Genomic DNA, 27,148 nt, shown 5'->3' on the forward strand with positions numbered 1-27,148 from the left:
AAGGATTTTAAGAAAGTATCAGTTTCACAGTTTCCTCCAGGTGAACATTCTTGGAAGACAGAATTAAGTACTAAAGATTTTACTTTAATAATTATTTTCTCCCCGATAATAACAAGTCTGCATTTAAGAATGACATTTAGAGATCCATCATCTATTATTATAACTAAAATTTTTGTAAAAACATGTTGACCTTTTCCACCAATAGACATTTTTAGATTTTCTCTTAGAAGTGTGTGTGTGAAGTTGGTCATACACAAAGAAATTCAAGTAATACTTCACATAGCAGCTGCTTTGAAATTAAGAAGGAGTAATAACTTTAAATAGAAGCCAGATTCTCTCCATGTTATTCATTAAAGCAGGGCTATTCAATTACAATTTCATTTGGGCCAGATTTTAAAACCAAGACACAGAGATGGGACATTTTCTCACGAGTTGGGAAGGGTATCATTAGGAATATGACACACTTGTATTGGTACTCCTTATTGGTTCAGGTTTTTTTTTTTATTGATGCTCTTATCAGTCCTATTTGTTACTAAATAATTGCCTTTGAAAAACATTTTATTTGAAAAAATAATTTAATATTTTTTAATAAACAAAATGTTGTTTCTAGAGCAGCAACAGGATTCACAACAGAATGGTCACTAATATCTCACTGAAAACAAATCTAAAATGTCAGTAAAATCAATCATATTTCTGACATCAACATACTGACTGAAATATAGAAAGAAGAGAAAAAGAACCTGTCCTTCTCCTTCTCCTCCCTCTGCTGCTGCAGGTAAAGAGGAGGGCTGATCTGTCTCCAGTTTACTCCAACTAACTAAGCTAAACAGTTACTAAAGACAGACAGCTTTCGCTTTAGCTTGTTTGTAACAATAAGCTGAACTAGCGCTGTGCCTGTGTAAAACCAAAACACAGCTGCAGTGGATGAGAGACTGAGCAGATTAAAACAGGTGTGTTGGTGAAGTATCGGCTTTTCACTCGCGAAGCTTTTATTGCACCACGTAGCTTAACTAACGAGCGTAGTTACGCAGGCTAATGTCCACTCATCAGCTGGCTGACTTCGCTCAGTGTGCGCGTGTATGTGTGTGTGAAGTGGAGGCGCTCTGCAGAGAAACAGGAGGGGAGAGACTGCAGGTCGGACAGTTAGTGTTGAGCCTTGATTGGCGGTGATCGGTACATGTGAAACTCAACAGAGGAGAATGACACGATATAGCTCACTCTTCACCTACTTCCATACACTTTACATGTAACGTTAGTTTAATTTTGTTGTCATATCAGATTATTTGCTGGGCCACATGGAGGGCCGGATGTAGACTGCATTAAAATCTTTCAACCAGCACTCTGGAACCTGAGCAGGAAAAGACCTACCTACAGCACATGAGATACTTATTGTCTTTGTCATTGCCATTGTCTTTGAAGAATTTATTAATAAAAGAGAATGAACAGAGAAGTACTAAAACACATACAGCTGGTCCAGAGACCAGCTGCAGCTTCGGGCGTCTGGCCCTGAGCAAAGGGATGCATAATCATTTACACAGTCTACAGAGATCCTCTCTCAGCCTTGAATGAACATTCCATGAGAGGAGAGGAACAACAAGAGAGGAAAACACCAAACAATCTCACAGCCCTGACGTGAACCCTAGTAAATGTGGATGGACTAACATAAGGAGTATAGGAGGGAAAGGTTAAGGATAAAAACACAATACATATACTGGATATCTATAAGACATAACAATAATAGTAATAATAATAATATTAAAAGACCATACATAAGAGATTAAATGCAAGAGGACACAATTTTCTGCCATAACACACACTTACACATGAAAATGTAATAACTTTCTAATATGTATTATGCTGTAGTGGTATATTAATTTATTATTCACTGTGTCTGTGCTGTTTGGTTTAATCTATCTTCCGTATATCATGTTTATTTCTGTAAATTGTAAATGTGATAGTAAATAGTTGCAATTTAGTGAAACCAAAAGAAAAATGTTGCTTATTGGTGAGTCGATGCAAAACGTTGTGAGATTGAACTCGCCTTTAGTGTTTTAGCGGAACTGCGCCTGATGTCATTTCCGTTGCGCGAAGCTGAAACCTTGGCGCGCCAGACGTTTAAGCATCTTAGAGACACTGGAAGAGACAACCGTCGAGATGACCACAAACATTAAAATGCTCCGGTAGTTTTCACGGGAAAGGCTAACGCTGTTCGGTTAGTATATGATCTCAAGGTCGTGAAGATACACAGTCGTTCAAAATGAAGCAAACTCTCTTCGGATCGCTGTAACGTTAGCTGATGCTGGTGAGGTTAGCTTTCCGTTGTCACCGTTGTCGGTTTTTTATCCAGAAAAACATCGCCAATTAACAGCTCATTTACCTCTGGAAGAAGGAGTAAACGCACATAAATACAAACACCTGCCTGTGTTTTAATCAAGAGTCACCATGAACAGAACTAAACTGAAGAAAACTAAGGTGAGTTCAGAAGGTTTTACTAGCTGTTGTTTGTTTTATCTTACAAAACCAGTAGGAGGATTTAAAAGTAACTACGCCTTTAATGAGGAGCTGTAACGTTAACCGTTAAATGTCTGCCACTTAACTCAGCTGTGTGTCTGTCTGTATTGATTGATTTTTGAACAACAGAAACAGAAAACACCGCATTCATACATTCAAAAAAATCTAAAAAATTATGTTTCACACAACTGATGTTTAAATGGCATTTCAGGTAAATATGTAACCTGTGTATGCCAGTATCTAAATGATACAGATTTATTGCTGTTAACGGAGAATAAATGCATGGTAACTTGTGAACCCCGCAGTCTCTTCTACAGTCTAATATCAAATTTGCTGCAGCCATTTGAAACAAGAGACTCTGCTTTAACTTTAAGTGTCTTGTTGGACAACAAACAAAAAGTGCAAATGCCAGTAAATGTTTGCTTTGTGGTTTCTGTCAGGCACCAGGAGGCCAGAAGAACATATCATCCTTCTTTTCCTCTCAAAACCAACAGAAGGTACGTTGGGTTATATTTTTCTGTCTGTCTCTTTGCTTTTTTCCTTATTTCTCCTAAGCCTTGACATGACATGATGTCAAAATCCCGTCTTGATATTATTACTTCATGCCATTATTGATAAATTAGTCAGATGGAACTTTTGAGAGATAATTATTAGAAATGTGTATGTAATGGTCAAGCACATTGAGGTAAATACTGTTCATTTCACCCAGTAAAAACAATCAGATAAGCTCAGAAAATTAAAGTACTTAATTGTTAATTGCCATAATACAGCCTTTATGAACATGACAAGACAACATATATAACCATATAAGGATAACAAAATTACAGAATCTACCTTTCTAATTCCTCTGTGCTTTTTGTTTTGTGTTGGCGGCACATTATTTTGTCACTCTCATTACATTCCATCATATTGTTTTTAGTTAACGCGTTTCTGTATAAATGTATTTGATCTTCTTATGCATATATTATCTTCTATTATTTCCTCACTAGTCTCTTTTCTGTTTTTCTGTATTTTTAGTTTGTGTTATTTTTCTTTTAATCTGTTTCTATTCTGCTGTAATGCACTTAGGGCTGCGCAGTAAAACAATAATAATTATTGCAACATAATTTTCCTCAGTAACAATATCACAAATGTTTAATAAATGTTCAATACATTTTTTATTTAATTCATTTGAATCACGAATGAATTGGCACTTCATTTTCTAAATATCTATTAAGATACTTATTTTGTTGAGAAAAAGGGACTGAAAAAAGATTTTACTGCATTTTACTCATGCATATTTGTTGAAAAACGATTTGTTAAGTAATCCACTCTCTGACTATAAAGAAAAGTTTAAAACCACAATTAACCATCTGGTTTCTTCATCTTTTACTTGGGAGCAAAAATCAGCCTTTAGTATAATATCTAATGATGTTAAATATTTTATCATGATCGACATTTTTGGGCATATTGCCAACCCCTAAATGCCCTATTGCATTTCTCTCTCATTTACATAAACACTTAACCACACAAAGTTGTTTAAGTTTTGTATGGAAATACTCATTTGACTGTGTTGCTTTTAGGACTTTTCATCTTCCACAAAGCTATGCGTCACTGGCACTGAACTCTCCAAGACTGAACCTCAGATCAAACATGGTGAAACCTCCACGTTCAGACCCCATTCCCCCTTAAAGAGGAGTATCCTTGGGGACCTTGAAAACCTCCCCCCCTCCTCGCCAGATTTTCTCCTCACTGTGCCTGAGACTCCCAACAGTCAGATCAGGCTTGCTTCCTCTACTTCTTCCAGAGATCCGGGTGGACTGAGCCCCCAGCCCAGCAGAGAGGTAGCGAGCCTGGAGATGTTCGGCCAACTGTCCCCCATCTGCCGTAGTCCCCGCTCCAAAGGACAGAGTGTACGAAGAGCAATGGCCAAGGAGGGAGGGAAAACCAAGAGAGAAGAGGGATTTTCTAGCTCCCTAAAAAGACTCCTCAGCCCTCCTCAAGAATCGTACAATGCCAAGAGACCAAGGACTGCCAATCCACTGGCACAAAGAAATGCGCTCAGCCCCACTGGTAGCAACCTCAAAGTAACAAGGCCTGTGATTGGCCCTGTGAAGACACCTCATTTCCCCACTGACCAGTCAGAGGGTCACAGCAGAGATACTGAAGCGGTCATTAATGGCAACAAACACAAAACGATGTCACTGAAGTCTGCTTCTTTCCACTCTTTTGGGGAACAGAGAAAACATGAGGAAAAGGGGAAAGATTGTGGTTTTACTGTGATAACAGAACAGACGGCAAGTGAGGTGAAAGCTGATGGAAACACACACGCTTGTCTGGATGAAAATACTCTTACTGCTCAGCCTAGTGCACAAACTATCACAACTGCACCGCAGAGAAGGGAGGGAGAGGTAGACCTTAACAAGAGAGGAGCTACAAGAAGAAATGGAGACGGAGACAACATGACGACATCTGATCGGGAGAGGGCTGCAGGTAACCTGATATATTATGATTAACACCTACTACTTGTTTTGTATGTAATTGTGATTCTTTTCACTAAGACTGCATGTTGTTGAAATGATTTGACTGCAAAAAACTGTAGAATTGTCCCCACCAAGAACTGCCACTGATGCATCTTTTATTAAAAACATGGAGTTCAAAAGTGTTTCTACTAAGCAAAGTGTGATGGACCATTAGTTAAAAATATGCTATCAGGAATGCAGACTTTCAGACAAGATACTAAAATGTCTTTGAATGTAGTGTGTTTTTATTCCCTGCTAACTATTTTTCAAATTTTGTTACTTTTTTCACACCAAAAAAGCTACAGGAATGATGTCAGCGTGTGCTGTGGAAGAGAGGTTGGACGAGAGCTGGTTTACGGAGCAGATGGATCATAATGAAGGTCTTGACTCAGGGAATAAATCCAAAAAACCCTGGTGAGAAACGCATGTTGGTGCAAAGTTTAATCAGGTTAGATGATGATATATTTGCTGATGTCAAGGACATAGAGGGAGAAGGATCGAGCAGAAGTGAGGGAGCACGACACATATGTGGGTTCAAGTACATAACTTGGTGACCAATGACCTGCTGAAAAGTGTGTGTCAGTCCAAATCCCTCTATGGGCTGATGGTAGCCTCATGGTTGAAGTGAGTTTGTGACTGGAAAGTTTTTAATGAGACCAAGACCTACATGTTTGTTCTTCCAGTTGAATGAATTCATTCATATTGAGATTACTGAAAAAACATAAGCACATATAATCAAAGTCCTCTCTGTACCTACAGTAAGGTGCCAGACCATGTGATCCTTTCTGGAGGCCTTAACAACCGCTACTGGGTTTTAGATGTGGAGGAGAGGCCTGGCCACAAAACACTCACTATCTCATGCTCCAAATCTCTACGGCCAACTGAGACGTGTGTGCTGAAGGATGGATGGTAATGCTTTGTGTTAGGGTCTTCTGTTCTGTTCACATTTTCAATATAATGTGCATTGCATTCTTCCCTAAAATGCCCATTTGCAGCCTGGATTTGTGCAAATAGCACTGACTTTTCAACGTCTGTGTGTACAGTATTTGTACAAACTGTGTGTTTATGTACGCATGTGTCCATTTCTTCCATTTCTTTTCTCTCCTTTTTCTTGTGATATTTATTTATGGTACCATGTGGAGTTTTTAACCTCTGGTAAGGCCATGGAGTGTTTTATTTATGAGCTGATCCATGTTTTGTTAGGTTTGTCTGCACACACATGTGGTTGGTATTATAACACAGCCTTGCCAGTGGTTTCACAACATTTAAATGATCTTTAGGTGGCAGACATGTGCCACGAAACGTAGCATTGGGGCAACAAAATGCCATCAATACATTTTGTTTACCTTTTGGTGAGAAACACTGAATGTAAACTTAACTTTTGTTTGTTTATAAGAAAGCTCCACAGGTCACCTTTTTAAGTCGTCATTTCTATTTTGTGTTTGCACATTCATATATGATTTGTGTCTATCTGATAAATTGACAATCTGTGACGATCGGGGACTGTGCGTTTAGAAAATGGTTGTATTTATGTATTGTAGTTTTTAGGCATTTTTTTTTTGTGTGTGTCTTTTAAATGCATCTAAAATTAGAATTCCATGTGTGTTTCCAGGGAGATGACGCCTGTTTGTCGTGGTGATGTGGTGCATCTGGAGGGCCGCTCTGATGGTGTTTCCTGGTTAGTGGGCAGGGAGCAGGGCTTCCTGGTTTTACTGCCTGATAGCCTAATTTCAGGCACCAGCATCTCAAACTCCATCCGCTGCATGAGGCGTGCAGTACTGGGAGATATGTTCAAGGTAAAAGGTTTTACTAATGCAATTAATATCACTTCCTTTTTATGTTGTTTGATTATTATGTATTTTCTTTTAAATTTTCTATTTTATCTTGAAGTGAAAACTTTTTACACAAGTTAACAGTTACTTTATATTAATAATGTCACCCATGTGCACAATAATGACACTGAAGTACCCACATACGTGTAGATCTTGCTGTGTATATCAGCAGAAATGTCTGTATCTAACAGGTGTTGGATAAAATATCTGCAGTTTACATTAGCGCCTAAATATCATGTTTATTCCGGAGTCCTGCTCCTAAATCATTCTGTATTATCGGCTTGCACAAAAGACTCTTACATAATGCAATAGCTGTGCAATAAATTCTATGTTTTTGTTTATGATGACTGTTTCAAAGAGGTTTTGATATTTTATTATTACACATACCTCAATAACACAGTGCCATACATACCTTTTCCTGTTCTTTCTGTTTGCCATGATACAGAGTTTTGACGGTGGCTCCAAGCAAATGCTGAACGGCACCATGGTCCATGAAGTCTTCCAGAGAGCAGCTACAGCTAAAGATTTTTCTTTGGAGACTCTGTCTAAGCTGGCTGACCAGGCCCTGCACAGTCCTCAGTACCTGGGAGATATGTACGTGGTTAGGTTATAATCCTGTTTGCAATGATACAGTTCAGAATAGAGCACTCGAATCAAGAAATAAAGAAACAGCAGGGGAAGCACTGAGCAGTTATTTGTGAATGTTTCCTGTAGATTTAACAATGTGTTGTTTTTTGATGTATCACATTTTTCTCTGATGTCCGTGTGCATGTTCTTTTGTGTTGTTCAGTTATGTTTTTGTCCATGTGTCTCCAGGTACAGTTTGGGTGTAAGCCAGGAAGAGATGAAGCAGGAGCTGCATGATTATCTGCCCTCACTGGAACATTGGGCAAAGGAATACCTCATCTCGCCAACACCAAAAGCTATCAGCCTCAAAATGTATGTAGTTTGCTAACAAAACTTTGAGCTCTGCAGGAGTCTACCTGGTTGTGTTGTTTCCATATCTGGTATTAATCAGTGAATGTCAAAAGTGACACTTCTAAGGATATTTTTGCAAAGTTAAGTCAGAGTTTGAAACGTAATCACCTAAAACCGTGAGAATTAAGGTTTTGTCAACTTGTCTTGATTACCTCAGCCCTAGCAACAGCAGAGCTCCAAGCAGCTGTCAGGACCCTGCAACTGCTGTCACGCTTACAGAGCTGGTAGATATAGAGGAGAACGTGTGGTCCCCGAGATTTGGTCTGAAAGGCAAAATCGATGTGACGGCACGGGTCCAAATCCAAAGACAACGAAACAGTAGTCTCAGAACCCCGGAGGAGAGGATCGTCCCCCTGGAGCTGAAAACTGGGAAGGAGTCAAACTCAATAGAGCATCGCAGTCAGGTTGGTGGATTGCAGCGGGCTCACCTAGGTGCACAAGTAGACTGGTGGGGGTGAAAAGGCAGGTTTACGGTGATTTTAGGTAACATTAAGGCTTCAAAATGTTCATATACATGTGTGTTTTTTGATGTATAGGTGATTCTTTACACTCTGATGAGTTTGGAGAGATACAGTCCTGAAGCTGGCTTCCTGCTTTACCTCAAGACTGGCAACCTGCATGCTGTAGTGCCCAGCCACATGGACCGCAGAGGTACACTATACCCACATGTGCTTAACACCAGTTGTGAACAATGATATCAAAAGTTATTATGCATCATTAATAAGAGATAATGAAACTTTATTTTTTTCTCAGAGCTGCTGAAGCTGAGGAACAAGTTGGTTCATCACATTCACAACTGTGTGGAGAGAAAGGCGGATCGGAGCCGTTTGTCTAGACTTCCTGACATCCTGACAAACAGACAAACTTGCCAGTATTGTCCTCAGAGAAGAAACTGCGCTTTATATGAGAAGTAAAATTTTTCATCTTATTTGCGGCCATGGAAATCTCAAGCATTATATTTTTTATGAAAGTTAAATAGTAGTTAAATGGTCTCATTAAGCTATTATTTCTTCTGTCTACCTTGTCCTCTTTTCTTATCATTTCCTCTCTTGTTTTTCCTCTTTCTCAACACCTGTCCTCACCCTTCCTCCAGGGCGGTGGATGGCAGCTCTGTAGATGTCTGCGAGGACGTTGTGCGTGACTTCTTGCAAGAGGAGACGGCTCATCTGAACCCACCACATCTGAGCTATTTTTCCCATTGGCTGCTTCTCTGCTGCCTTGAGGCTGCCACCATGGAGGCCAAGAATGGCCGAAAGTGTGTGTGGCTTCAGACGGCTGAGGAGAGGTAGGAAGCTGGTCTATCAAATTTAATCATGTAAACACTCATCTCATCTTTGGCCTTCACTGAATGTTCCAGCTCCTGTTGTGAGCCATTATGAAACGCTCACAGTAAAGTCAAATCCAGTATTGGAGATGTATATAAAAATTTAAAAAAAGGACCCTCATATGGTATAAAACATATTGCTGTATTTGCTTGCCTGTGTTTCTAGTGAGAAGAATGGGAGCTGTGTGGGGAATCTGCAGCTCAGTGGTCCAGTGGCCGTGCAGTCCGAAGGCGTTTTCCTCCATCGTTTCCAGCGAAGCAGTGTGGGGCCACAGAAAGGTCTGGCCACCAGCGGTCTGGCCAGCAGGGATCGCATCGTTGTAAGCGACCAGGAAGGTCGTCTGGTTGGTTTGGCAACAGGCTACCTGTGCGAGGTCAGCAGGACATCAATCAGCTGCACTCTGGACAGGTGAGAACAAACCCATGAAGTATTTCAAGTAAAAGACAGTGAACTGTTTGGACTTGTCTTTCTGCCGCTGCTCAGTTGAAGTTGCTAACTTGATTTACAACAGTTTTGTTGTTTAATGTGTTTTACAGAGACCTGTCTAAGTTCAGTGGTGTGTTGTTTCGATTGGACGGTGATGAAGGCGTGGTGGGCCTCAGCACTCACCTCACCAATCTGTCCAAACTGATGGAAAACTCTCAGGACAGGTAGGTACAGTAAAATGCAGTATTAAGGGACACTGTGTTGCTGTCATCCTCTTGTGCTCTAAGATGCTAAGATTTAAAGTTAATAACGTTGGATTACTATTTCTAATTTCTAAAATCTTTTTTGACATGCATATGTAACCCTGAAAAAATGAAGCATTTATTTTTATGTTCAATAAATACAATAATGTAATCGTGTTTAAATAATCGTGATCTCAATATTGACCATAAGAATTGTGATTATGATTTTTGCCGTAATCAAGCAGCCCTAGGAAACTACATTATCTATAGGAAATGAACTAGATGACAGTTAAAACTACAACTTCATACATTTTATGTTTGCTCTTTGCTGTGCAGTGATCGTCTGAGGGAGCTGGTTGTTGACCTTCGTCCTCCAGAGTTTATTTCCAACCTCAGTTCTGTTCTGCCAAGAGAGGCAAAGGACACTGTGGCCAACATCCTCAAAGGTGACAAAACTACTCTGCCTGTCTGATTTACTTTCTTTTGCCCTTTTCTATATTGAAGTTTGTTCTACTTTCCATTACTGTGGGGTCCATTACAAATGAGCAGCTGTCATAGCAGATTTGTTCTGCAAACTGTGTTACAAATCACATGTGTGCCTTTGTGTGTTTGCTCCTCTCCCGGCTGCCTGGGGTCAACAAAAGGACATGCGTGTGTAGGTGTGCAAAAAACTACTGGGGCTCTGTTTTTCAGCGCAGAATTCAGCTCACAGTGCATTCAAAACAGTCACATGGCCTGACTTTCTACATGACTAGCTACAACATATTTGGTGTTTAGGGTCACATCTGCAGGTGTATGACCACCAAGACTCAAATCTGTTGGGTAGCTGACAGAGAAACTGCTGATTCCAGTAAGAAAAACAGCCAAGAGAGGAGGTCGTGCTTAGAAACAGAGCTATAAAAGGTGGTGCAAAAGAAGTTTTTATTATTTTTTTTATTTTTTCTTGTGAGAGACTTGGGGTGCTTTCACACCTGCCTCATTTAGTTTGGTTGAATCGCACTAGAGTTCTTTTTCCCCCTTGGTGTGAACGTAGCAATCGCACTCGGGTGCACACCAAAAGCGGACCAAACAAGAATGCTTTCAAACAAACTAAGGGGGGGTTCGCTTGTGATGTGAAAGCAAACAAACCAACCACAGTTTATGATAGCAGAGATGTGATCTGAGCATTATTTCCAAAAGCTGAACCACTAACAAATCCATCTGCTGACCGCGAAATGTGTTCAGCGATCTTCAAATTGATCTGTATAAGCCATGCTATGTTTATGAAAATAATTTGGTAATGTATACCCAACTTGTCAGCGCAGGTATTTTTCCTGATTAATAGATTAAAACCTGTTAAAAAGGAGGGCAAGTAGTACTCCGTTTACCCTGTCGGTTCATTAAAAGTCCATAAAACATTTGTTACAGCGATAGCACGGTATACTATAGGCTAATAAGCCCTGGATTATTACTGTACTTCATGTCCTGTTTAAACGTTATTATTCATAATAGGCTATATAAATATAATAAATTATTACTTTGTGAGCTCTTTGCGATACAGACCAGAAGCATTAAAGTGCTGCATAAACTTCGTCAGTCACCAGAGTTTGATTTCCCCACGTGGGTCCTGATGATGCAGGATGACAATCACCAAAGCTGTCCGATCAACAAATAACCTGTAAGTTTGCGTAACGTCATGGTTACTTCTCTTTGCTCATTTGTAAAACTTCAGCATGAACATGAACCAGACCAGAACTAAAATGCAACAGTGTATCATTTTTTTTCACTTGGTCCGGACCAAATGACCAACTACAGGTGTGAAAGCACCCTTAAACCTCCAGTGAATCTTTTGTACTCCTTTGCTGTAATATTTTTGCTGAAGAGTTAAAAGTGTTGGAGAGGGAGTTCAGAACTTTATCTGGCTTTTATCTAGTTTAAAATTTTATCTCCGATACAACTACATGGTTAAAAATTAGTAAACGCACTTAACCAGAAATTTTGCCCAGTCGCCAAAGTTGTAGTTTCATATTTAAATCGATGATAGAAAATGTTCCACTCCTTCTTCTTTATATAAAGACCTCTTCACTTGTGTCGGAGAATGCACGTTTGGTCAGTTCATGCGTTTGTGTGTGCAGGTCTCAACAAACCCCAGAAGCAGGCCATGAAGAAAGTATTGTTATCTAAAGACTACACACTGATTGTTGGTATGCCAGGCACCGGCAAAACCACAACCATCTGCACCCTGGTAAACTCCTAACCATGATCTATGAACTTTAAATTACCTGAACCATAAAATCAACATATTACTTCGTAGTGAGACCAGACCTCTAACCCTCTCTCGTCCACCATTCTCTCTTTCCCTCTTGCTCTTTGTCGCTTCCTCACTTTCTTTCAGGTTCGCATCCTTCACGCATGTGGGTTCAGTGTGTTGCTGACCAGCTATACCCACTCTGCTGTTGACAACATCCTGCTGAAGCTAAAGCGTTTCCGGGTTGGGTTTCTGCGCCTTGGGCAGGGGCAGAAGGTGCGCTATAGTTGTAGTGATTTTAATGTGTAAAATACTGTACAGTCAATAAGTCTTTACGGCCCAATTTTGTTTTAACTGTCATGCTGTTTTTAAAAAAAGGGGAAAAAAGCTACTCCATTCCCATCAAACCAGAAATCAGTATTAAATATATTTGAAGTTATACAGTAATATTTCACTGTAGTATCATTTGGGTAATGGAATGTATATTTAAAACATGAAAGGAACAATTCACCAAAAACGAACATTTTAAAAATGCAAAAGTCTAGATGTCTTGTTTTGCCCCCCTCACAGTATCCCCTCCTCTGACTTGCTCTGATTTTACTCTTGTTTTCTGCCGCCTTCGCCAGGTTCATCCAGACATCCTGCCGTACACAGAGGAAAGTATGAGGAAGAAGGGAGTTCACAGTCTGTCGGAGTTGGAGCAGCTTTATAACAAGGAGGTGAGGAGTTATGTTCCATCTTTGACTGATTTATATACACTGATATGAGTAAGTTCTTTATTTAGAATATTTAACATATGATGTAATTTTTTTTCCTTTTTCAAGACATTTCTCATGTAGATAGTAACCTAAATACAACGATTCAACGTCTTACCATTCAATACCAAACCTCTCTCTCTTTCTAGCTGGTAGTGGGAACCACCTGTATGGGCATTAAGCATCCCATTTTCACACGTCGCCGGTTTGATTTCTGCATCGTAGACGAAGCTTCACAGATCAGTCAGCCCATCTGTGTGGGACCTCTGTTCTATGCCAAGAGATTTGTCCTGGTTGGAGATCACCAGCAACTGCCACCAATAGTGCAAAATCAGGAAGCCAGGTAAAGTGTGTGTGTGTGTGTGTGTGTGTGTGTGTGTCTGAATGAGGATAAAAAAAAAAAAACTATTACCTTAAGGACATTTAGTGTGAGTTAAATTCATATTAGCTTTATTGGCATGAATGTGTAACAACAATATTGCCAAAGCATCAAACAAACTACATAAGAACAATCAACCCCATACATCTCATTAAACAAGTAAATTAAAGCGTAAAGTAATTAAATTAGTGTCTCATGTTTTACCCTCATGAGGACAAACAACTACAATGTCAGTTTTCACAAGGATAAACATGTTGGCAGTCTGCATTAATTACTTAACTGAACCCATCAAAGTTAAAAGTATGTCCATAGAAATATCGGTTTCTTTCTTTATTTTTCTTCCAGGTCACTTGGCATGGACGAAAGTCTATTTAAGCGACTAGAGCTCCATAGTGAAGCAGTGGTCCAACTCAATGTACAGTACCGGATGAATAGGTAAACCTACACACACAGACAACACTGTGAGCTTCAGTAAACTTATAGCCGCTCTGTTTCGCTTTAGCATTTCAGAGAAAACTTAATTTTGTTAACATGACATCTATAAAACAGCATGACAAGAGTCAAAAGGAGTCCCACTCCATATTAAATAGTGTGTGCTCTGTGTTTTTAGGCAGATAATGTCTCTCAGTAACTCCCTGATGTATGAGGGCCGGCTGGAGTGTGGATCAGAGAGGACAGCCACGGCCCTGCTCACCCTGCCCTTCCTGCTTTCTGTCCAGTCGGAGCTTACTTCCTACTCTAAGACTGACCCCCAGCACGACCTGGCTTGGATACAGGCCACATTGTTGCCTACAAACCCTGTTTGCTTCCTAGATTGCTCAATGGTTGGTAAAATATGCGGTGCACCTCAAGCAGAAAAGATGTTGATCGTTGAGGTGCTGGTTAGCTTCAACTGTCCAAAGCGTCCGGGGTATGAAATCAAGCAATACTGTAAATTAGTAAATTACCTGCAGCGTACAAATTACTTTTGTTAAATTGGTGTACATCCTCCCCAGTCAGCTTTTAGTGACCCTAAAATGTTTTATTGTTCTTTTTTAAATGGATTTACTTGCCACATTTCAGCATTGTTTTTTTTTTTTAGCTGAGGCTTTATTAGCTCTTTCTTCAGGTGAAAGGTCAAGGAATTAAGTCAGCTTCACCTTCACCTGTTGAAGAAAGTGATTTGTCACATGAGATTTCTTTTTTTTTTTTTTTTTGTGAGTAAGACAATTACTTTGCAGAACTACATTTTGTTTCTCTCTGCTGCTGTCTTCAGTTGCCGGCACTGGAGTCTGTGGAGCAGGGAGGCATAAGCAATCACACTGAGGCTGCTCTCGTGCACAAGCTGCTTTCACTGCTGATAAAGGTACATCAGTTTCCCAATTGATGGAATAATACAGTTGGTTTTTAAAGGCCTGGCTTCATTGTTAGTTCATTAAGTGTTTTTAATACCGTGGAAATTTTTTAAATAGAGAGATCATCTGTGTAGCTAGTCATTTCACAAACTAACCTGCTTGTTTTTCTTTCTTCAGGCAGGATGTAAGCCCAGTGATATAGGTGTTATCGCTCCCTACAGACAGCAGTTAAAGACTATCTCTGCTCTGCTGCAGTCCTCTGCTTTCACCGGTGTGGAGGTGAATACAGTGGACAGATATCAAGGACGGGACAAGAGTCTGATAGTTTTTTCTTTTGTCAGGAGCATGGCAGAGGAAGGAAATGTAAGTGCCCCCCCCCCCTTCTCCTCTCTTCTCTTTGCCTCAGTCTCTCTACATGGATGAACAAGCAAATGAACAGGTAAGTGGGAACCTGACCCTATTCTCTGCTGCTTCTCCACTCATAGTTAGGAGAGCTGTTAAAGGACTGGCGACGCCTGAACGTAGCCATTACCAGGGCTAAGCACAAGCTGCTGATGGTGGGCTCTGTCACAACGCTACGTCGCTACGCACCTGTGGAGAAACTACTCAACCATCTGCAGCAAGAGAACTTGATATCCTTTAAATACATGTTTAAACTTGTTGCTACCACTGAACATTTCTTCATTTGAAAAACAAAATCTGATTCTCTTGAATGGGAGTACTGTTAGCATTAACTCATCATTTATTGCAAAATCTGGTTGAGTTTCTTTCTTTAGTTCTGTACATTTAAAGTCGGCAAGTCACCAGTGTTCCCAACAAATGGTGGTTGAGGCTGCAAGACTGCTTCAATGCTGTGTATTTTTATTTTCCTGAACCCTTTCTTTACATTATCCAGCTCCCGCCAGCTGCCCACAAGGCCTTACCAAGCACGCCCCTGTGATGGAAGTCATGATGGTGTTTCAGGTCACCTGTCTGTCTCACAGTGGAGCAGCCAGTGGCTGTGGTTCATCTCTACAGGGCAGAGATTAATTGCCAAGCTGCATAAGCACTAAATTATCTGTCAGGAGGCGGCAATTACACATATGAGCAGTCAATACTTGATCGAGGTGTCATTGGCATTTGAAGCCTACAGTCCCTGCCTGTCACCTAATCTTACTGCTCCGCCTGTGACTACTTTGTGTCCTTCTAAACAAGCCTTTGTTGGAGTGTAACTGGAGATACAGATTACACTAATGAACACACTAAGACTGAGATCTGATGAAAATGTAGGCTTTCAAGCTCACACTGCTTCTGATCGGTACCACACTGATTAAACATTGTACGTTTTTATAATAGAAACATTTTAAATGACAGTCTCGGAAACAAACATTGTACGTTTCGGCATGTTTTCCTGTTGTCAAATTTTTTGCAGTACAGTTTAGGCTCTAAGAACTCACACTGAAACAGGTGGAGGGGATTGGTAAGACGTCAAACTAAATCTCCTGAACCTCAATATGCTTTTTTAAGCCAGATTCCTTTAGGCCGCAGATCTGATGGTTAATGTCTATGCTGTGAAACATGGTACTGAGATGATGAACAGCTAAAATAGTTGCTCACAAAAATTGTACTGAATCCATAAGATGGCCTTCCACTGACTGAACAGACACTGTGGTGGATTATGGTACTGAACAAACCTCAGCTAGGACCAGTTACTGTTCATAAACTGATATTTTGTGTCAAATACCTCGATACACTTGACTGTTTGAACTTTTCATTAAGTTCTTACACACACAACACATCAACCCAGTAGTAACAGATATATGGAGACCAAACATGTAGTTCTCCTTCTAGTAGTCTAAAGGATGAAAAACTGAAAAGTCTAGCTATATTATTATTATTATTACCAGAATTATTTATAGCCTGTTTTTTTTAGCTCAGACCTCAAGTAGAGATTGTATAAATGTTACAGTGATGGCTATAGTGTGTGATTTCTTTTTTAGTGGATCAATTGCACATCACTGGACTTCATACTTGACGAGAAAAATCGCTTCAACAGTACTTGATTTTATTCTGTGTGCACTGGCAAACAACAAACTGGTTATAAATTTTGTTGTTTTTCTTTAAAAAAAACCAAGTTTACAATGTTATACTGTCTGTAACAGCAGAAATTAAAGTAAAGTTTTTCTGTTAGTTCCTTTGCGTACAGTGAAGAAATTAGCAGATCTGAAGCTGTACAGAAAATTACAGAGGAAACTACCTGGTATCAAGATAACCAGTCAAAAAAGGAAACATTTGTAGGAAACTGCAATTTAGAAAGAAATATATTCTGCTCAAACCAATGTAACCTAATGCTAATGAACGGTGAGGATTTTACTGATGATTCATTTACTGTGATCGGAGCATGTCAGATAACGTCCTGATAACTGTGAATCTGCCTTTTGTTCTCTAGCTCTGATTTCACATGTTTTGTTTCTATATGTTTTAAAACTTTTTTTTTTTTTTAATCTTGTAATTTTTGCCTTTGTAATGTGAATAAATAATACTAATGGTAACAAAGAGTGAGCAGTTCTTTCCATCCTGTAGGTTGTATGTTGGCATTCTTAATAATGGTTCAATATGAGATTAAGCAGTCATTAGTCTGTTTAGCTTTTTATTTAAACCATCTCATTTTCTTTTAATCAAAGGAATCGATCAATTTTATTGGTACAAAGCCTTTGTCAGCTGCTCTGTGCAGGTACAAAATGATCCACAACCTTCTTTGCTGTGTGTGTCTGTGGCTACAGTGTGATTGTTCCTTGCAGTACGGTGACGGTCTGTCCAGCTATGTTGATTCTTCCGTCGTCTCTCACTTCTAGTTCCAGCTCCCCGCCTCGACTGGAGCACTGGTAAGCTACACAAACACATGAGATAATATGAGTCAGTATGGTTCACTTCTGTAGCAATGCACTGTTTGTTGTTAGAGACGAGGCTTGTTATCAAGAAAATAGCACATTGTTTAATGGATAGTAAAATACTTTGCCTGTCTCACTTAGTTAAATTGCACTGGTTCCAATTTTGCTTATCAAATAATGTGGTATTAGTTAATTTATTAATAATAGTTTAATTACCCAGCATTTTCTTCTTTCCTAGTTGCACTGACCAGTAGCTACCTAGCACGGTGTGGGCAGAACCTGCAAGGACAGAAAAGACAAGACCAGAAATTGGTTGCATAATTGTATAGGTATATTTCACAAAGATGCACATTAACTTTTACTGCGTGAGTGCTAGACATGTAAATGTTTTAGTATTTTTGCCAATGTATGCAATTATCAGAAATTACTTTACAATTCATGCTGTTTGCAAGATAACATGATCACTCACTGTAACCTAACAAAGACTGTGTAGTAGTAGTATTAATAGTCTACCAGTGACGGGGTCTTCAGGGATGCCATTCCATGGAGCAAAGACTCTAGAGTAGAAGTCGTATCCTGGTTGACAGTCTGGGGATCCTATTGACAGATATGGAAGGACATATTGATTGACCATAGCCTGCAGTTTTCATACAGGACTGTGCTCAACAGTGTTCTGTTATCATGTCATATGGGCAGAAACAGTCAGTAGACTTTCAGATGTAACATAGAGGGCATTTTGAGGCAACAAACGTGTAACTCAAGACTGTCCATGTCTTAACTTTGGTACTATTGTAAACTAGAAATTACTGCATGTAGTCTGGCCAAGTCATAAAGCTGTCAACAATACCCAACACAGTAACCCCCTGGTCTAGCTAAAGGATCTAATCTTCAGCTAAATTATCTATTGTTTTAAGTGCTGGTTACCTTTCATGGTGATTAATACTGATTTGACTCTTCCACTCCTCTCACTGTTCTGAAGAGCAACAGGGTCAACTTTCAGATTGGTTAGCACTGACCTGGAGAAAAAGAAATACATGCATGTGGCACATAAGCAAAGTCACAAACAAACCTGGCAAGACTCAGGTGAGGGATTGAGGAAACTCAGTATGGCCTAGAGAAAAGACAGGCTTTGGTTTGAGAGGTTAGTGGTTTGAATTTCTCCCCAGCGATGCACTTTTTTTTTAGCTGATCATGGGCCAACAGTTAAAGACTAACTATTAAACTGTATGCCTCTGTGTACTGGTCTGTCTGTGTGTATGTGTTAGTCTGTGCTTTGATTGTAACCTGTCACAGCTGTCAGCCAGTCGAATCATCAGTTTTTTAGTGTTGGAGCTCAGATAAACAGCTTGGATTGGGTGGTTTCCAACTGCAGCCTGTAACACAAAGTTAAGCATGGACACACAAACACAAGAATATATATCTTTACACATAAAGGGGTTCATGTAGACTAGAGGTGGCCAAACTACACACGCGGGCCAACTGGCAGATTTTAAATGATCCACTGAATTTTTAAAAATTAACAAGCATGAGGCTTGAACACGGAGCTCTTGGGGCCGTCACACTCACCTTGATGACGTCATTGAACTCATTGGGTTCCTGAAAAAAGTTTTACAACAAAAAATCTGTTAGTTCAATGGCCTTTTTTTTTGTCTTTTGAAATACTAAGCAAAGTTTATGAATTACTTGATTTTGAAAAATCTTGCTTTCCTAATGCATACATGCTAATGCAGGATCTTCATAGTGATTTACATGATGGTGTTATGGCCAATAAAAAATAATTAGTAAAGAGTGTGACATGGAAAGGGGTGGCTGTGTCTCAGGAGGTAGAGCGGGTTGCCCGTTAATCGGAATGCGATGTAGTGTATAAGCGCTTTGAGTGGTCGCAAAGACTATAAAGGCGCTATACAAATATGGAGCATTTACATTTGATTTCCTATGTGTGTTCCATTTCTGGTGTTCAGTTGCATATTGTTGGTTACGTTTTCCACACAATGTATCGTTAACCTATTATAACCTATAACAGTAGATGTCCTGAGGCGTTTATCTGACCACATACTGTACCTCCTGGGTGGGTGGGTTGAGAGGAAAGTCCATGATGTATCCTTCCCCCAGCTGGGCGACAGCCAGATCTCCACTCTTGGTCTCAAACACCAGTGTGGGATTCACATTCTCTAACAGACGTAACATATAAACATAAAATATTATGTTCACAGGCTTGCTGCTGAACTATGTTTACTGAATTGTAAATGAATAATGTCGGTTAATATGGGTTTGTTATTTCTTATATTTAAAGCCTTTGTTATTGTCAGGTAACCATTACAAAAGAATTTAAAATGCCTCCAGTCCCACTTTTTTGTGCATGTCTTTTCCGATTTTACTTGGTTTTAACTGGAAATGAACGTGTGTGTGTGTGTGTGTGTGTGTGTGTGTATTATCTTACTCTTGTACTGGAATAGCACTGCTGCGGTGGCCAGAGTGGCATGACCACACAGATTCACTTCATTGGTTGGTGTAAACCATCGAAGGCGGAACCTTGATCCTGTTAATCATGTTGTCAGACAGGTGCTTTAATAGACACACAACTTCAACATGTAGAGGGAAGTTATTGTATACAGTAAGTAATTACTTGGCTGCAAGCTAAATTTATATACAAGGGGACTGAGTTACACTTACTTAACACTGATTGACACTAATTATGGGATGACATTAAAATGTTGGTATGAAGCAAAGTAATCCTGTTCATTACGATCAATACAGTTTATCCAGCAATGTATTTAATGACAACTGCAATGTAAAATTGATGATTTATAACCATCATTACAGTTAATGTGCCTAATAACAGGGTTATTCCCATGATTATTGCACGTAAACTGTTTGTACTCTGCTTGAGGTAGATATACAGTTTGTAGATATGAGTCTGAGATCTATCTAGGCTCTATGGTGATCTCTGTGAATTTTTTATGAGGGATTCTTAAGCTGCATACTAACGACACTGACATTCCTCTCTGTGCATTTCTACCATTTGTGAAACACTGAGCTCCTGCACGCAGCATTTTTAACTGTGACAGCTCATTGTATTGTTCTTCCCATTGCCAACAATGCAAGTCTTAGCTGTGTGTTTAACATTGTTACCTGTCAGACTGCTGAGGACAGGTGTTATTTTATCTATTGTTTTCTTTCTTTCTTTCTCTCAGGTGGGTTGCAAATTCTCTACTCAGTCAAAACAAATGGCACTCATAGACTTTAAAGTGGCGCTATAATGTTTTTTGCATTTATCTTGAAAACGGCTTTGTTTAGTCAAACTTCTGGGAAAATTCTCTGGATTCATCTGCATCTTTGCTCCAATGGTCTAAATGGTCTGGTTCTGCTCTAACAATGTCAAATTATGCGACTTTTTACCACGTTTCTCTAAAACCTATTTTTGCGAACTCTCCCCAGATGGTCTCGTCAATCGATCTGAAACTTTGGCAGAAACATCTACAGACATCGCTGATCAAAAGTTATCAAAAGAATTTTGATACGTCAATCTGTTTATTTCATAAATATTTACTTTTGTGTCTTTATGTACAATTTTACATAAATACCCGTTAATCAAAATTGGCTTAAGCTATTGTATTTTATTCTTCCACTAGGGGGCGCAAGAAGTTTATTCCTAGTAATTTGCTGCATGGATTAGTACAAAATTCGGTTTGTAGGATCTAGGGACACTACTCAGTTGATGCATAACATTTGGTAATGATTGCTCAAAGTGGGTGTAACTTATTACAAGAAATGTAAATTTCTAGACATTTCTCATTCCAAACTTAAATAAATCTAACTAAATCACCCATACAGCTGAAATGTTTTCAGCACATCCACTGATATGTAACAAACGTTTACCTCACTGCAACCTACGGTCAATTCAGAAGTCAGTCACTATATTTCTCAGAATATGCTAATTTAATTAACAAGTTTTTGTTCAAATGCTACCAAAATCAACACAGGCATTCTCTAGATGACCAATATCGAGTCTTTCAAAGGGTTTTTAGATCGGTCAAATAGTGAGTTGTACAGTGTGCACAACATCTTTTTTGCTCAGTGTTGGATCAAATGCCACTAAATTAATTGACAATACACCCGAAACCAGAAGGATTATGTATGATTTTTATCAGAATTTTCTCACCAGCATTTTGACTGTTGTAAGCGTATTTAGTTTAAACTGACAAAACTATCTGGGCTGCGATGGGCTGGCGACCTGTTCAGGGTGTACCCCGCCTTGCGCCCGATGTCAGCTGGGATAGGCTCCAGCCCCCCGCGACCCTGTACGCAGGATAAGCGGCTGACGATGGATGGATGGATGGATGGAAAACTATCTGGGGTGTGATGTCACTACCTCAACTTGTGAAAAGGTGTGTGGAAACACGCTCTGACCAGTAGCTCAGTCAGTTAATCAACCACTCTGTAGAACTGGAGAAATCCCTACATGACCATGTCAGACTTGCTGATAATGGGGGTTTTCAGATCATAGTGAGTTGAAGTTATCTGTTTTATTTGGATCCAGTGACATTTTCTTCTTATTTTTCCTCTTCCAAAATTGACAATCGTAAATCATAATTTGTCACAGCTTACAATTAGCTATTAGCTGGTATTTAAGTCCATTAGTTAGCTGGTTTCACAGATCTGCTTTCAACAGTTTTATTCCCATTCAAACCTCCTCAATGACAACACATGGACAGAACATATGTAAAGGACTGTAAAAACATTTCTATTGAATATATTAAACCATATGATTTGACCTGTAGTAAAATCGTCAGAGGGGTTGATCCTGGTGATGAAAGCTGTTTCTGACAGGTTCATCTCTGCTGCTATCTTCTGATACAACTCATCACTCAGCTCCTGTTGGAAACACACACATAATATGCAACCTTTTGTTGTGACATATAATCATTTCACACTGCATACACATAGGCCTAGTTGGATAAAGAAGACAACAAATGGTGTAACCATGTAACACATGAGCAACTAAAACTCGTAAACTTTGCTGACTGAAAACGCCAAATTAATTATTAACTGATCATTGAACAAACAACCAAACAAACAATTTAGAAGCATTTAGAAGTGTCTTTATCTTTTTCAGTGTTGGTTTACATTTTGCAAAGCTCTACTGCAGGCGGTCATAGGTAAGTAGCCTACATTATTACTTTAACCTACATACTTACATGCATGAGGGGGCAAATTGCCGCAGGGTTTCCTTTGAATGGTACATTAGTGAACGCATCTACCGTATATACTGGAATCTCCATTATGGTTGGGCTAAATATGAGAATGGCTTGAAGCAGAAGAGTCTTCCGTGAGGACGGTGGTGTTTGACCGGGTTTGTCCCACGCAGTGGGTGGACTTTAATCCCTTTGTGTTTGGTTTCAGCAGGAAACATTGGTCAGGCCAGCCGCCACCTGTTTTTTGTTGTGCCTAAAGTGGCTTAGTGTTATTACGGTAAGGACGGATAGTGAGCGAGGTAAAGGTCCTGAAAGATGCATGTACGGTTTTTTAGTAAAGTTTGTCTTTAGATGAACACAAATGAATACTACTGGAGACAGGCCCGGTGCCAGGATGAAGTGACTGAGGGGGCAGTTAAAAATGGCGAGGGGGCAAATCTTTATATGTATCCAATTCCAGTTTTGCTAGTTTTACAGCAGAAAAAACGGTCTATGCGCTGGAACGCGAAACAAAAATCTTGAGGTATTTGAGCAGCAAAAAAGAAAAAAGCTTAAGTTATAAACTTGACATGACAGGACAGAGGAAACTCTCCAGAGGAAACAGAATTCAACTTTTAGCTTCTGAAATCATTGAAATGCTCTGATGGAGGACTGATCAGGAGGAGGGCTGCTGCTTTACTCTAAATAGTTTCACTGTATGAACCTGGACTGTGTGTGAGACCTTTTGGATGTGTAAAAGAACAAAGAATATCAATTAACATTAGATCCTGACCGAGATTTTAATAGTCAATGTTATAATCAATGCGCCAACAATGAGCCTGACCACACCTCATTTTAAAACCAATACTCCCATGGGCGCACAGATGGTCGCTTGGCATGCAAATGTCAACTACGCCAGTTGGAAACCAGACACTTGCGCTGCGCTTTGCCCCGCTTTGTGCAGGGTGCAAGATAGGGCCAATAATCTTTTTGGTCTTTTTGATAACCGTAGGTATCAGCCTGTTATAACAATTTCTCTATTTGTTTTCATCCTGTGGGTGGAAAATGTCGTTGCTGCATCATTCGTTTTGATGATCATGCCTCCCTAAAACTTTTCACTCTGTTCCATAGACTTGCTGTTGGCAAGTGAAAATGAATACAGCGTTTGTGCATGTTTACTCTGTGCAAGTGGATCGCTGTCAGATGATGAGCCGTCAGATGCTGAATGGATCCAAGACACATCACTGTAACTTCCTCACCATCAGCCTCTCCTTGCTGAGCGAGTCTGCAGGCCTGTTTAGACTGTGTTGCCAGTAGTGAGAAGTTAATAGAGATCCATTTTTACCCGTTGGTGCTTATGCATAAATGCCGTTTTTTTCAGTCAGTCTTTATCTTGACAACTCTCAACAAAAGTCAAAGACTGGGGGACTTGAATAGCCTATTGTAGGCTATAGACAAAAAACAGGCATAGGCTACAATCAAAAAACAGCAGCAGGTAAATTTTGCCCTTTGATGGTTCTAGACAGGGGGCAGAAAATAAAACTGAGCACCCTCCTGCCCCCTCATGGCTCCGGGCCCATCTGGAGATATAATAAAAATAAAATAATAATTATTATAAACAGAATACCCTACTATTTCTTATTTTTATACAAAATGTGTATTGTCTTTCTGTTCTTTTATGAACATAAAAAAATACAAAAAGTAACACCAAAACAAACACATTTACATTTCTCTGAACTTTGACCTTTAACCAAACTTATTCTTCAGTAGGTTAGTTCACTGTTGTCATGGCATCTTCTTCCTAGTGTCATCTACTATAAGCTGGTAACATTTTACTGAACCAGCTTGGAGAAATGACACTTTCACTTCCCCTCCAAAGCCACAAATTACACAAAGTTAAATTGATTTGGAACTTTGACCTTTCACCAAACCAATGCTGTAATAGGTTTACCTAGTGTCATCTACTATCAGTGCCACACATTTGGTAACATTTTACTACAAACCTGGAGAAATCACACTTTAAATTCCTGTCCAATACCAAAAAGTTTTATATAACATGTAATGTTTGCTGTTGGAGTGGATTCTGGATATTGAAATCTAAATGCGTTTCTGTACTTTTCTAAAAAGTGGTTTCTTAAGTTCAAGTAGGCCTACCAAATGTGTGTCAGCAATACATTACAGTAATAGCAGATGCCAAGAGAACGATTTTGGTCAAAATTAACATAACATTTTTTGTGTTTGTTTTAGTGTTACTGTATTAGTATTTCTTTATATTCATAAAATAACAGAAAGAAGATGCACATTTTGTAGGCTATTCATAAGATTAATAATACATATTATTATATCTCAGTTAGTATTAATCAGCCCCCGCGATCCTGTACGCAGGATAAGCGGTTGACGATGGATGGTTGGATGGATGGAATTAGTATTTATTTGTGTTTATCTAAAAACTAACATCACAGAAAACCCGTGCATGTATCTTTCTGGACCTTCCATGCTCACGGCCCGTCCTTACCGTAATAACACTACAACAGGCACAACGATAATTAGACTGCCGCTGGTTTAACCACTACGCAATAGCTGGCTCACCTTACAACAGTCCTCAAGTGACCTTGTTACTGTCTGGGATGCCAGATTTTCAAATATGTTTCCAACCCCATATCGTTTCCGACACTAGACGAACAAGTCAGTTATTGTCATAGGAGTATAGGCCTACAATGTAGGTTAGGCCTAAGCTTTGCTCCCTCATTAAAAACTGTTAACATCTGTGAAAGTGTTAACAAGGTTACTTTGAACTTGTTTTTGATGAGTGTTAAATCTACTTTCTGACATTGGATATAGCCCGGATTTCTGCTTGCTACCTCTGCATGACTCATAAACTAATAGCCTACTAGAGGCATCAATTTTTCTTACAATTTCCACACAGTTTTTGGTCTTATTTATCACAGTGCATTACAGCCTGTATAGCATTCAAAGCAGTCTCCAGAAGGATTAATACATTAATTCAGCTCCTTTTGACACAGTCATTTACATGATCCTGCTATCCGCACTCTCCGCAATGGGCATCTCGGGCATAGCACTCCTGTTCGAATCCTACCTCTCTGGGCATTTCCTACTTTTTATATACAGTCTATGGTTTCTACCATGAGTGGTGGCGAGGACAGCTGTCCTCCTCTCACTGTCTTTCCACAGGGGTGCCTCAAGGCTCGGTTCTAGGGCCCCTTCTCTTCTCAATTTACACCAACTCACTGGGACCGATCATTCGCTTGCATGGCTTCTTTTACCACTGCTACGCAGACGATATGCAACTCTATCTATCCTTCCCACCAGACGACCCCACTGTCTCGCCGCAGATCTGTCTCCCGGACTTAACCAAATGGATGAAGGCTTGCCACCTTCAACTAAACCTCTCTAAGACTGAGCTCTTGGTCATTCCAGCCAAGCAATCTTTCCACCACAACATCAAACTACAAATTGGCTCCTCAACCATCACTCCAACCAGGGTGGTGAGAAACCTGATTGAAGACCAACTGTCCTTTTCATACCAAATTGCTGCTGTCTCTCGGTTGTGCTTTGCTCTATAAGAAAAGTCAGGCTAAATAAGGCCTACCTTACTTAGTACGTCGCCCAGCTTCTGGTACAGGCCATGGTTATCTCTTGCCTCGACTATTGCAATGCCCTAGTGGGTTTTCCAGCTTGTGTGGTGAAACCCCTAAAAATGGTTCAGAACGCAGCAGTATTTCTGGATTTTGATCAGCCCAAAAGGACTAATGTCACTCCATTACTCAGCGACCTCTACTAGCTGGCCTCCCAAATCAAATTCAAGTCACTAATGCTTGCACACAGTGACTACTGGGTCTACACCCATCTACCTTAATTGCATAATACAAGGTTACGTTCCTCCTTGGCCGCTGCACTCCTCCAACCCCATCTGGCTCTGCCATCCCTTCACACAAAGCATTCTCAGTCCAGGCTGTTCTCATCTGTGACACCACAATGGTGGGACAAGTTACCACATGCCTTCAGAGCAGTGGTGTCCTTCTCTAACTTCAAGGAGCTCTTGAAAACTCATCTCTTCCGAGAACATTTGTTCTTCTAACCTCTAACATGCACTTCCTGTCTTCTTCTTCCAGCCCCTTAACAATTCTCTTGTATTATTGCACTATTTTGTTAACTCTTACTTATTTCCCTAGGTATTTACCCCATTGATGCCATACGTGCTTATAGTTCTTCCTAGTATTTATTGCTGCTCTTATTAGTATCTGTTGTCACTTGTAGATCTCTTACTGTATTGATACTTTATTGATGCAGCATGTTGTTCCTCAAATGTAAGTCTCTTTGGAATCGTCTACCAAATGAGATAAAGTCAAGGTAAATGTAATTAGCTGAACAGACATACAAATAATGATTTGAATTAATGCATTTCATTAACGTTACATACTCAGGACACATTATAAACAAACTCAACCTATGAATAAGCAAACTTCAGTGTACAATAGCCTATTCATACAGTACTTTAGGCTACATTACACTTTGACTTTTTACACAAAAATATTTGTTTTGATAAAAAAAAATTCAACAACATGCGTTTACG

General features: G+C 39.7%; 2 protein-coding genes across 2 annotated transcripts; one reads left to right on the plus strand and one right to left on the minus strand.

Moving 5' to 3' along the window:
• Nucleotides 1–2,076: 2,076 nt before the first annotated feature.
• dna2 (DNA replication helicase/nuclease 2) lies at nt 2,077–15,867 on the plus strand. Its single transcript, XM_046032813.1, has 25 exons — nt 2,077–2,472; nt 2,952–3,008; nt 4,074–4,983; nt 5,312–5,426; nt 5,772–5,921; nt 6,625–6,808; nt 7,290–7,438; nt 7,661–7,783; nt 7,980–8,226; nt 8,359–8,473; nt 8,576–8,732; nt 8,916–9,107; nt 9,313–9,555; nt 9,684–9,797; nt 10,152–10,261; nt 11,930–12,039; nt 12,190–12,318; nt 12,669–12,761; nt 12,947–13,140; nt 13,522–13,611; nt 13,787–14,000; nt 14,432–14,521; nt 14,688–14,873; nt 14,996–15,142; nt 15,397–15,867. The coding sequence occupies exons 1-25, from the start codon at nt 2,443–2,445 to the stop codon at nt 15,448–15,450; spliced, it is 4,203 nt and encodes a 1,400-aa protein (XP_045888769.1). The 5' UTR covers nt 2,077–2,442; the 3' UTR covers nt 15,451–15,867.
• A 1,255-nt stretch (nt 15,868–17,122) lies between these two features.
• On the minus strand, nt 17,123–22,804 carry LOC123958991 (phenazine biosynthesis-like domain-containing protein 1). Its single transcript, XM_046032814.1, has 10 exons — nt 22,579–22,804; nt 22,156–22,255; nt 19,821–19,919; nt 19,442–19,551; nt 18,947–18,976; nt 18,665–18,753; nt 18,305–18,396; nt 17,894–17,977; nt 17,597–17,659; nt 17,123–17,379 (listed from the first exon to the last, which is right to left on the minus strand). Exons 1-10 carry the CDS (start codon nt 22,660–22,662, stop codon nt 17,267–17,269), a joined length of 864 nt encoding a protein of 287 aa, XP_045888770.1. The 5' UTR covers nt 22,663–22,804; the 3' UTR covers nt 17,123–17,266.
• Nucleotides 22,805–27,148: the final 4,344 nt, after the last annotated feature.

The sequence above is a fragment of the Micropterus dolomieu genome, linkage group LG20, assembly GCF_021292245.1.
Source record: "Micropterus dolomieu isolate WLL.071019.BEF.003 ecotype Adirondacks linkage group LG20, ASM2129224v1, whole genome shotgun sequence".
In the NCBI taxonomy this organism is placed as follows: Eukaryota; Metazoa; Chordata; class Actinopteri; order Centrarchiformes; family Centrarchidae; genus Micropterus; species Micropterus dolomieu.

What these genes read in the sequence shown, in the direction of transcription:
- dna2 (XM_046032813.1), top strand. Translation starts at nt 2,443, where the DNA reads ATGAACAGAACTAAACTGAAGAAAACTAAG. An exon ending in CCACAACCATCTGCACCCTG is followed by an intron (nt 12,040 to 12,189) that starts GTAAACTCCTAA and finishes ACTTTCTTTCAG; the next exon opens with GTTCGCATCCTTCACGCATG. An exon ending in GTGCAAAATCAGGAAGCCAG is followed by an intron (nt 13,141 to 13,521) that starts GTAAAGTGTGTG and finishes TTTTTCTTCCAG; the next exon opens with GTCACTTGGCATGGACGAAA.
- LOC123958991 (XM_046032814.1), bottom strand. Translation starts at nt 22,662, where the DNA reads ATGGAGATTCCAGTATATACGGTAGATGCGTTCACTAATGTACCATTC. An exon ending in CAATTTGCCCCCTCATGCAT is followed by an intron (nt 22,256 to 22,578) that starts GTAAGTATGTAG and finishes TGTTTCCAACAG; the next exon opens with GAGCTGAGTGATGAGTTGTA. An exon ending in CTGGCTGACAGCTGTGACAG is followed by an intron (nt 18,397 to 18,664) that starts GTTACAATCAAA and finishes CTTTTTCTCCAG; the next exon opens with GTCAGTGCTAACCAATCTGA.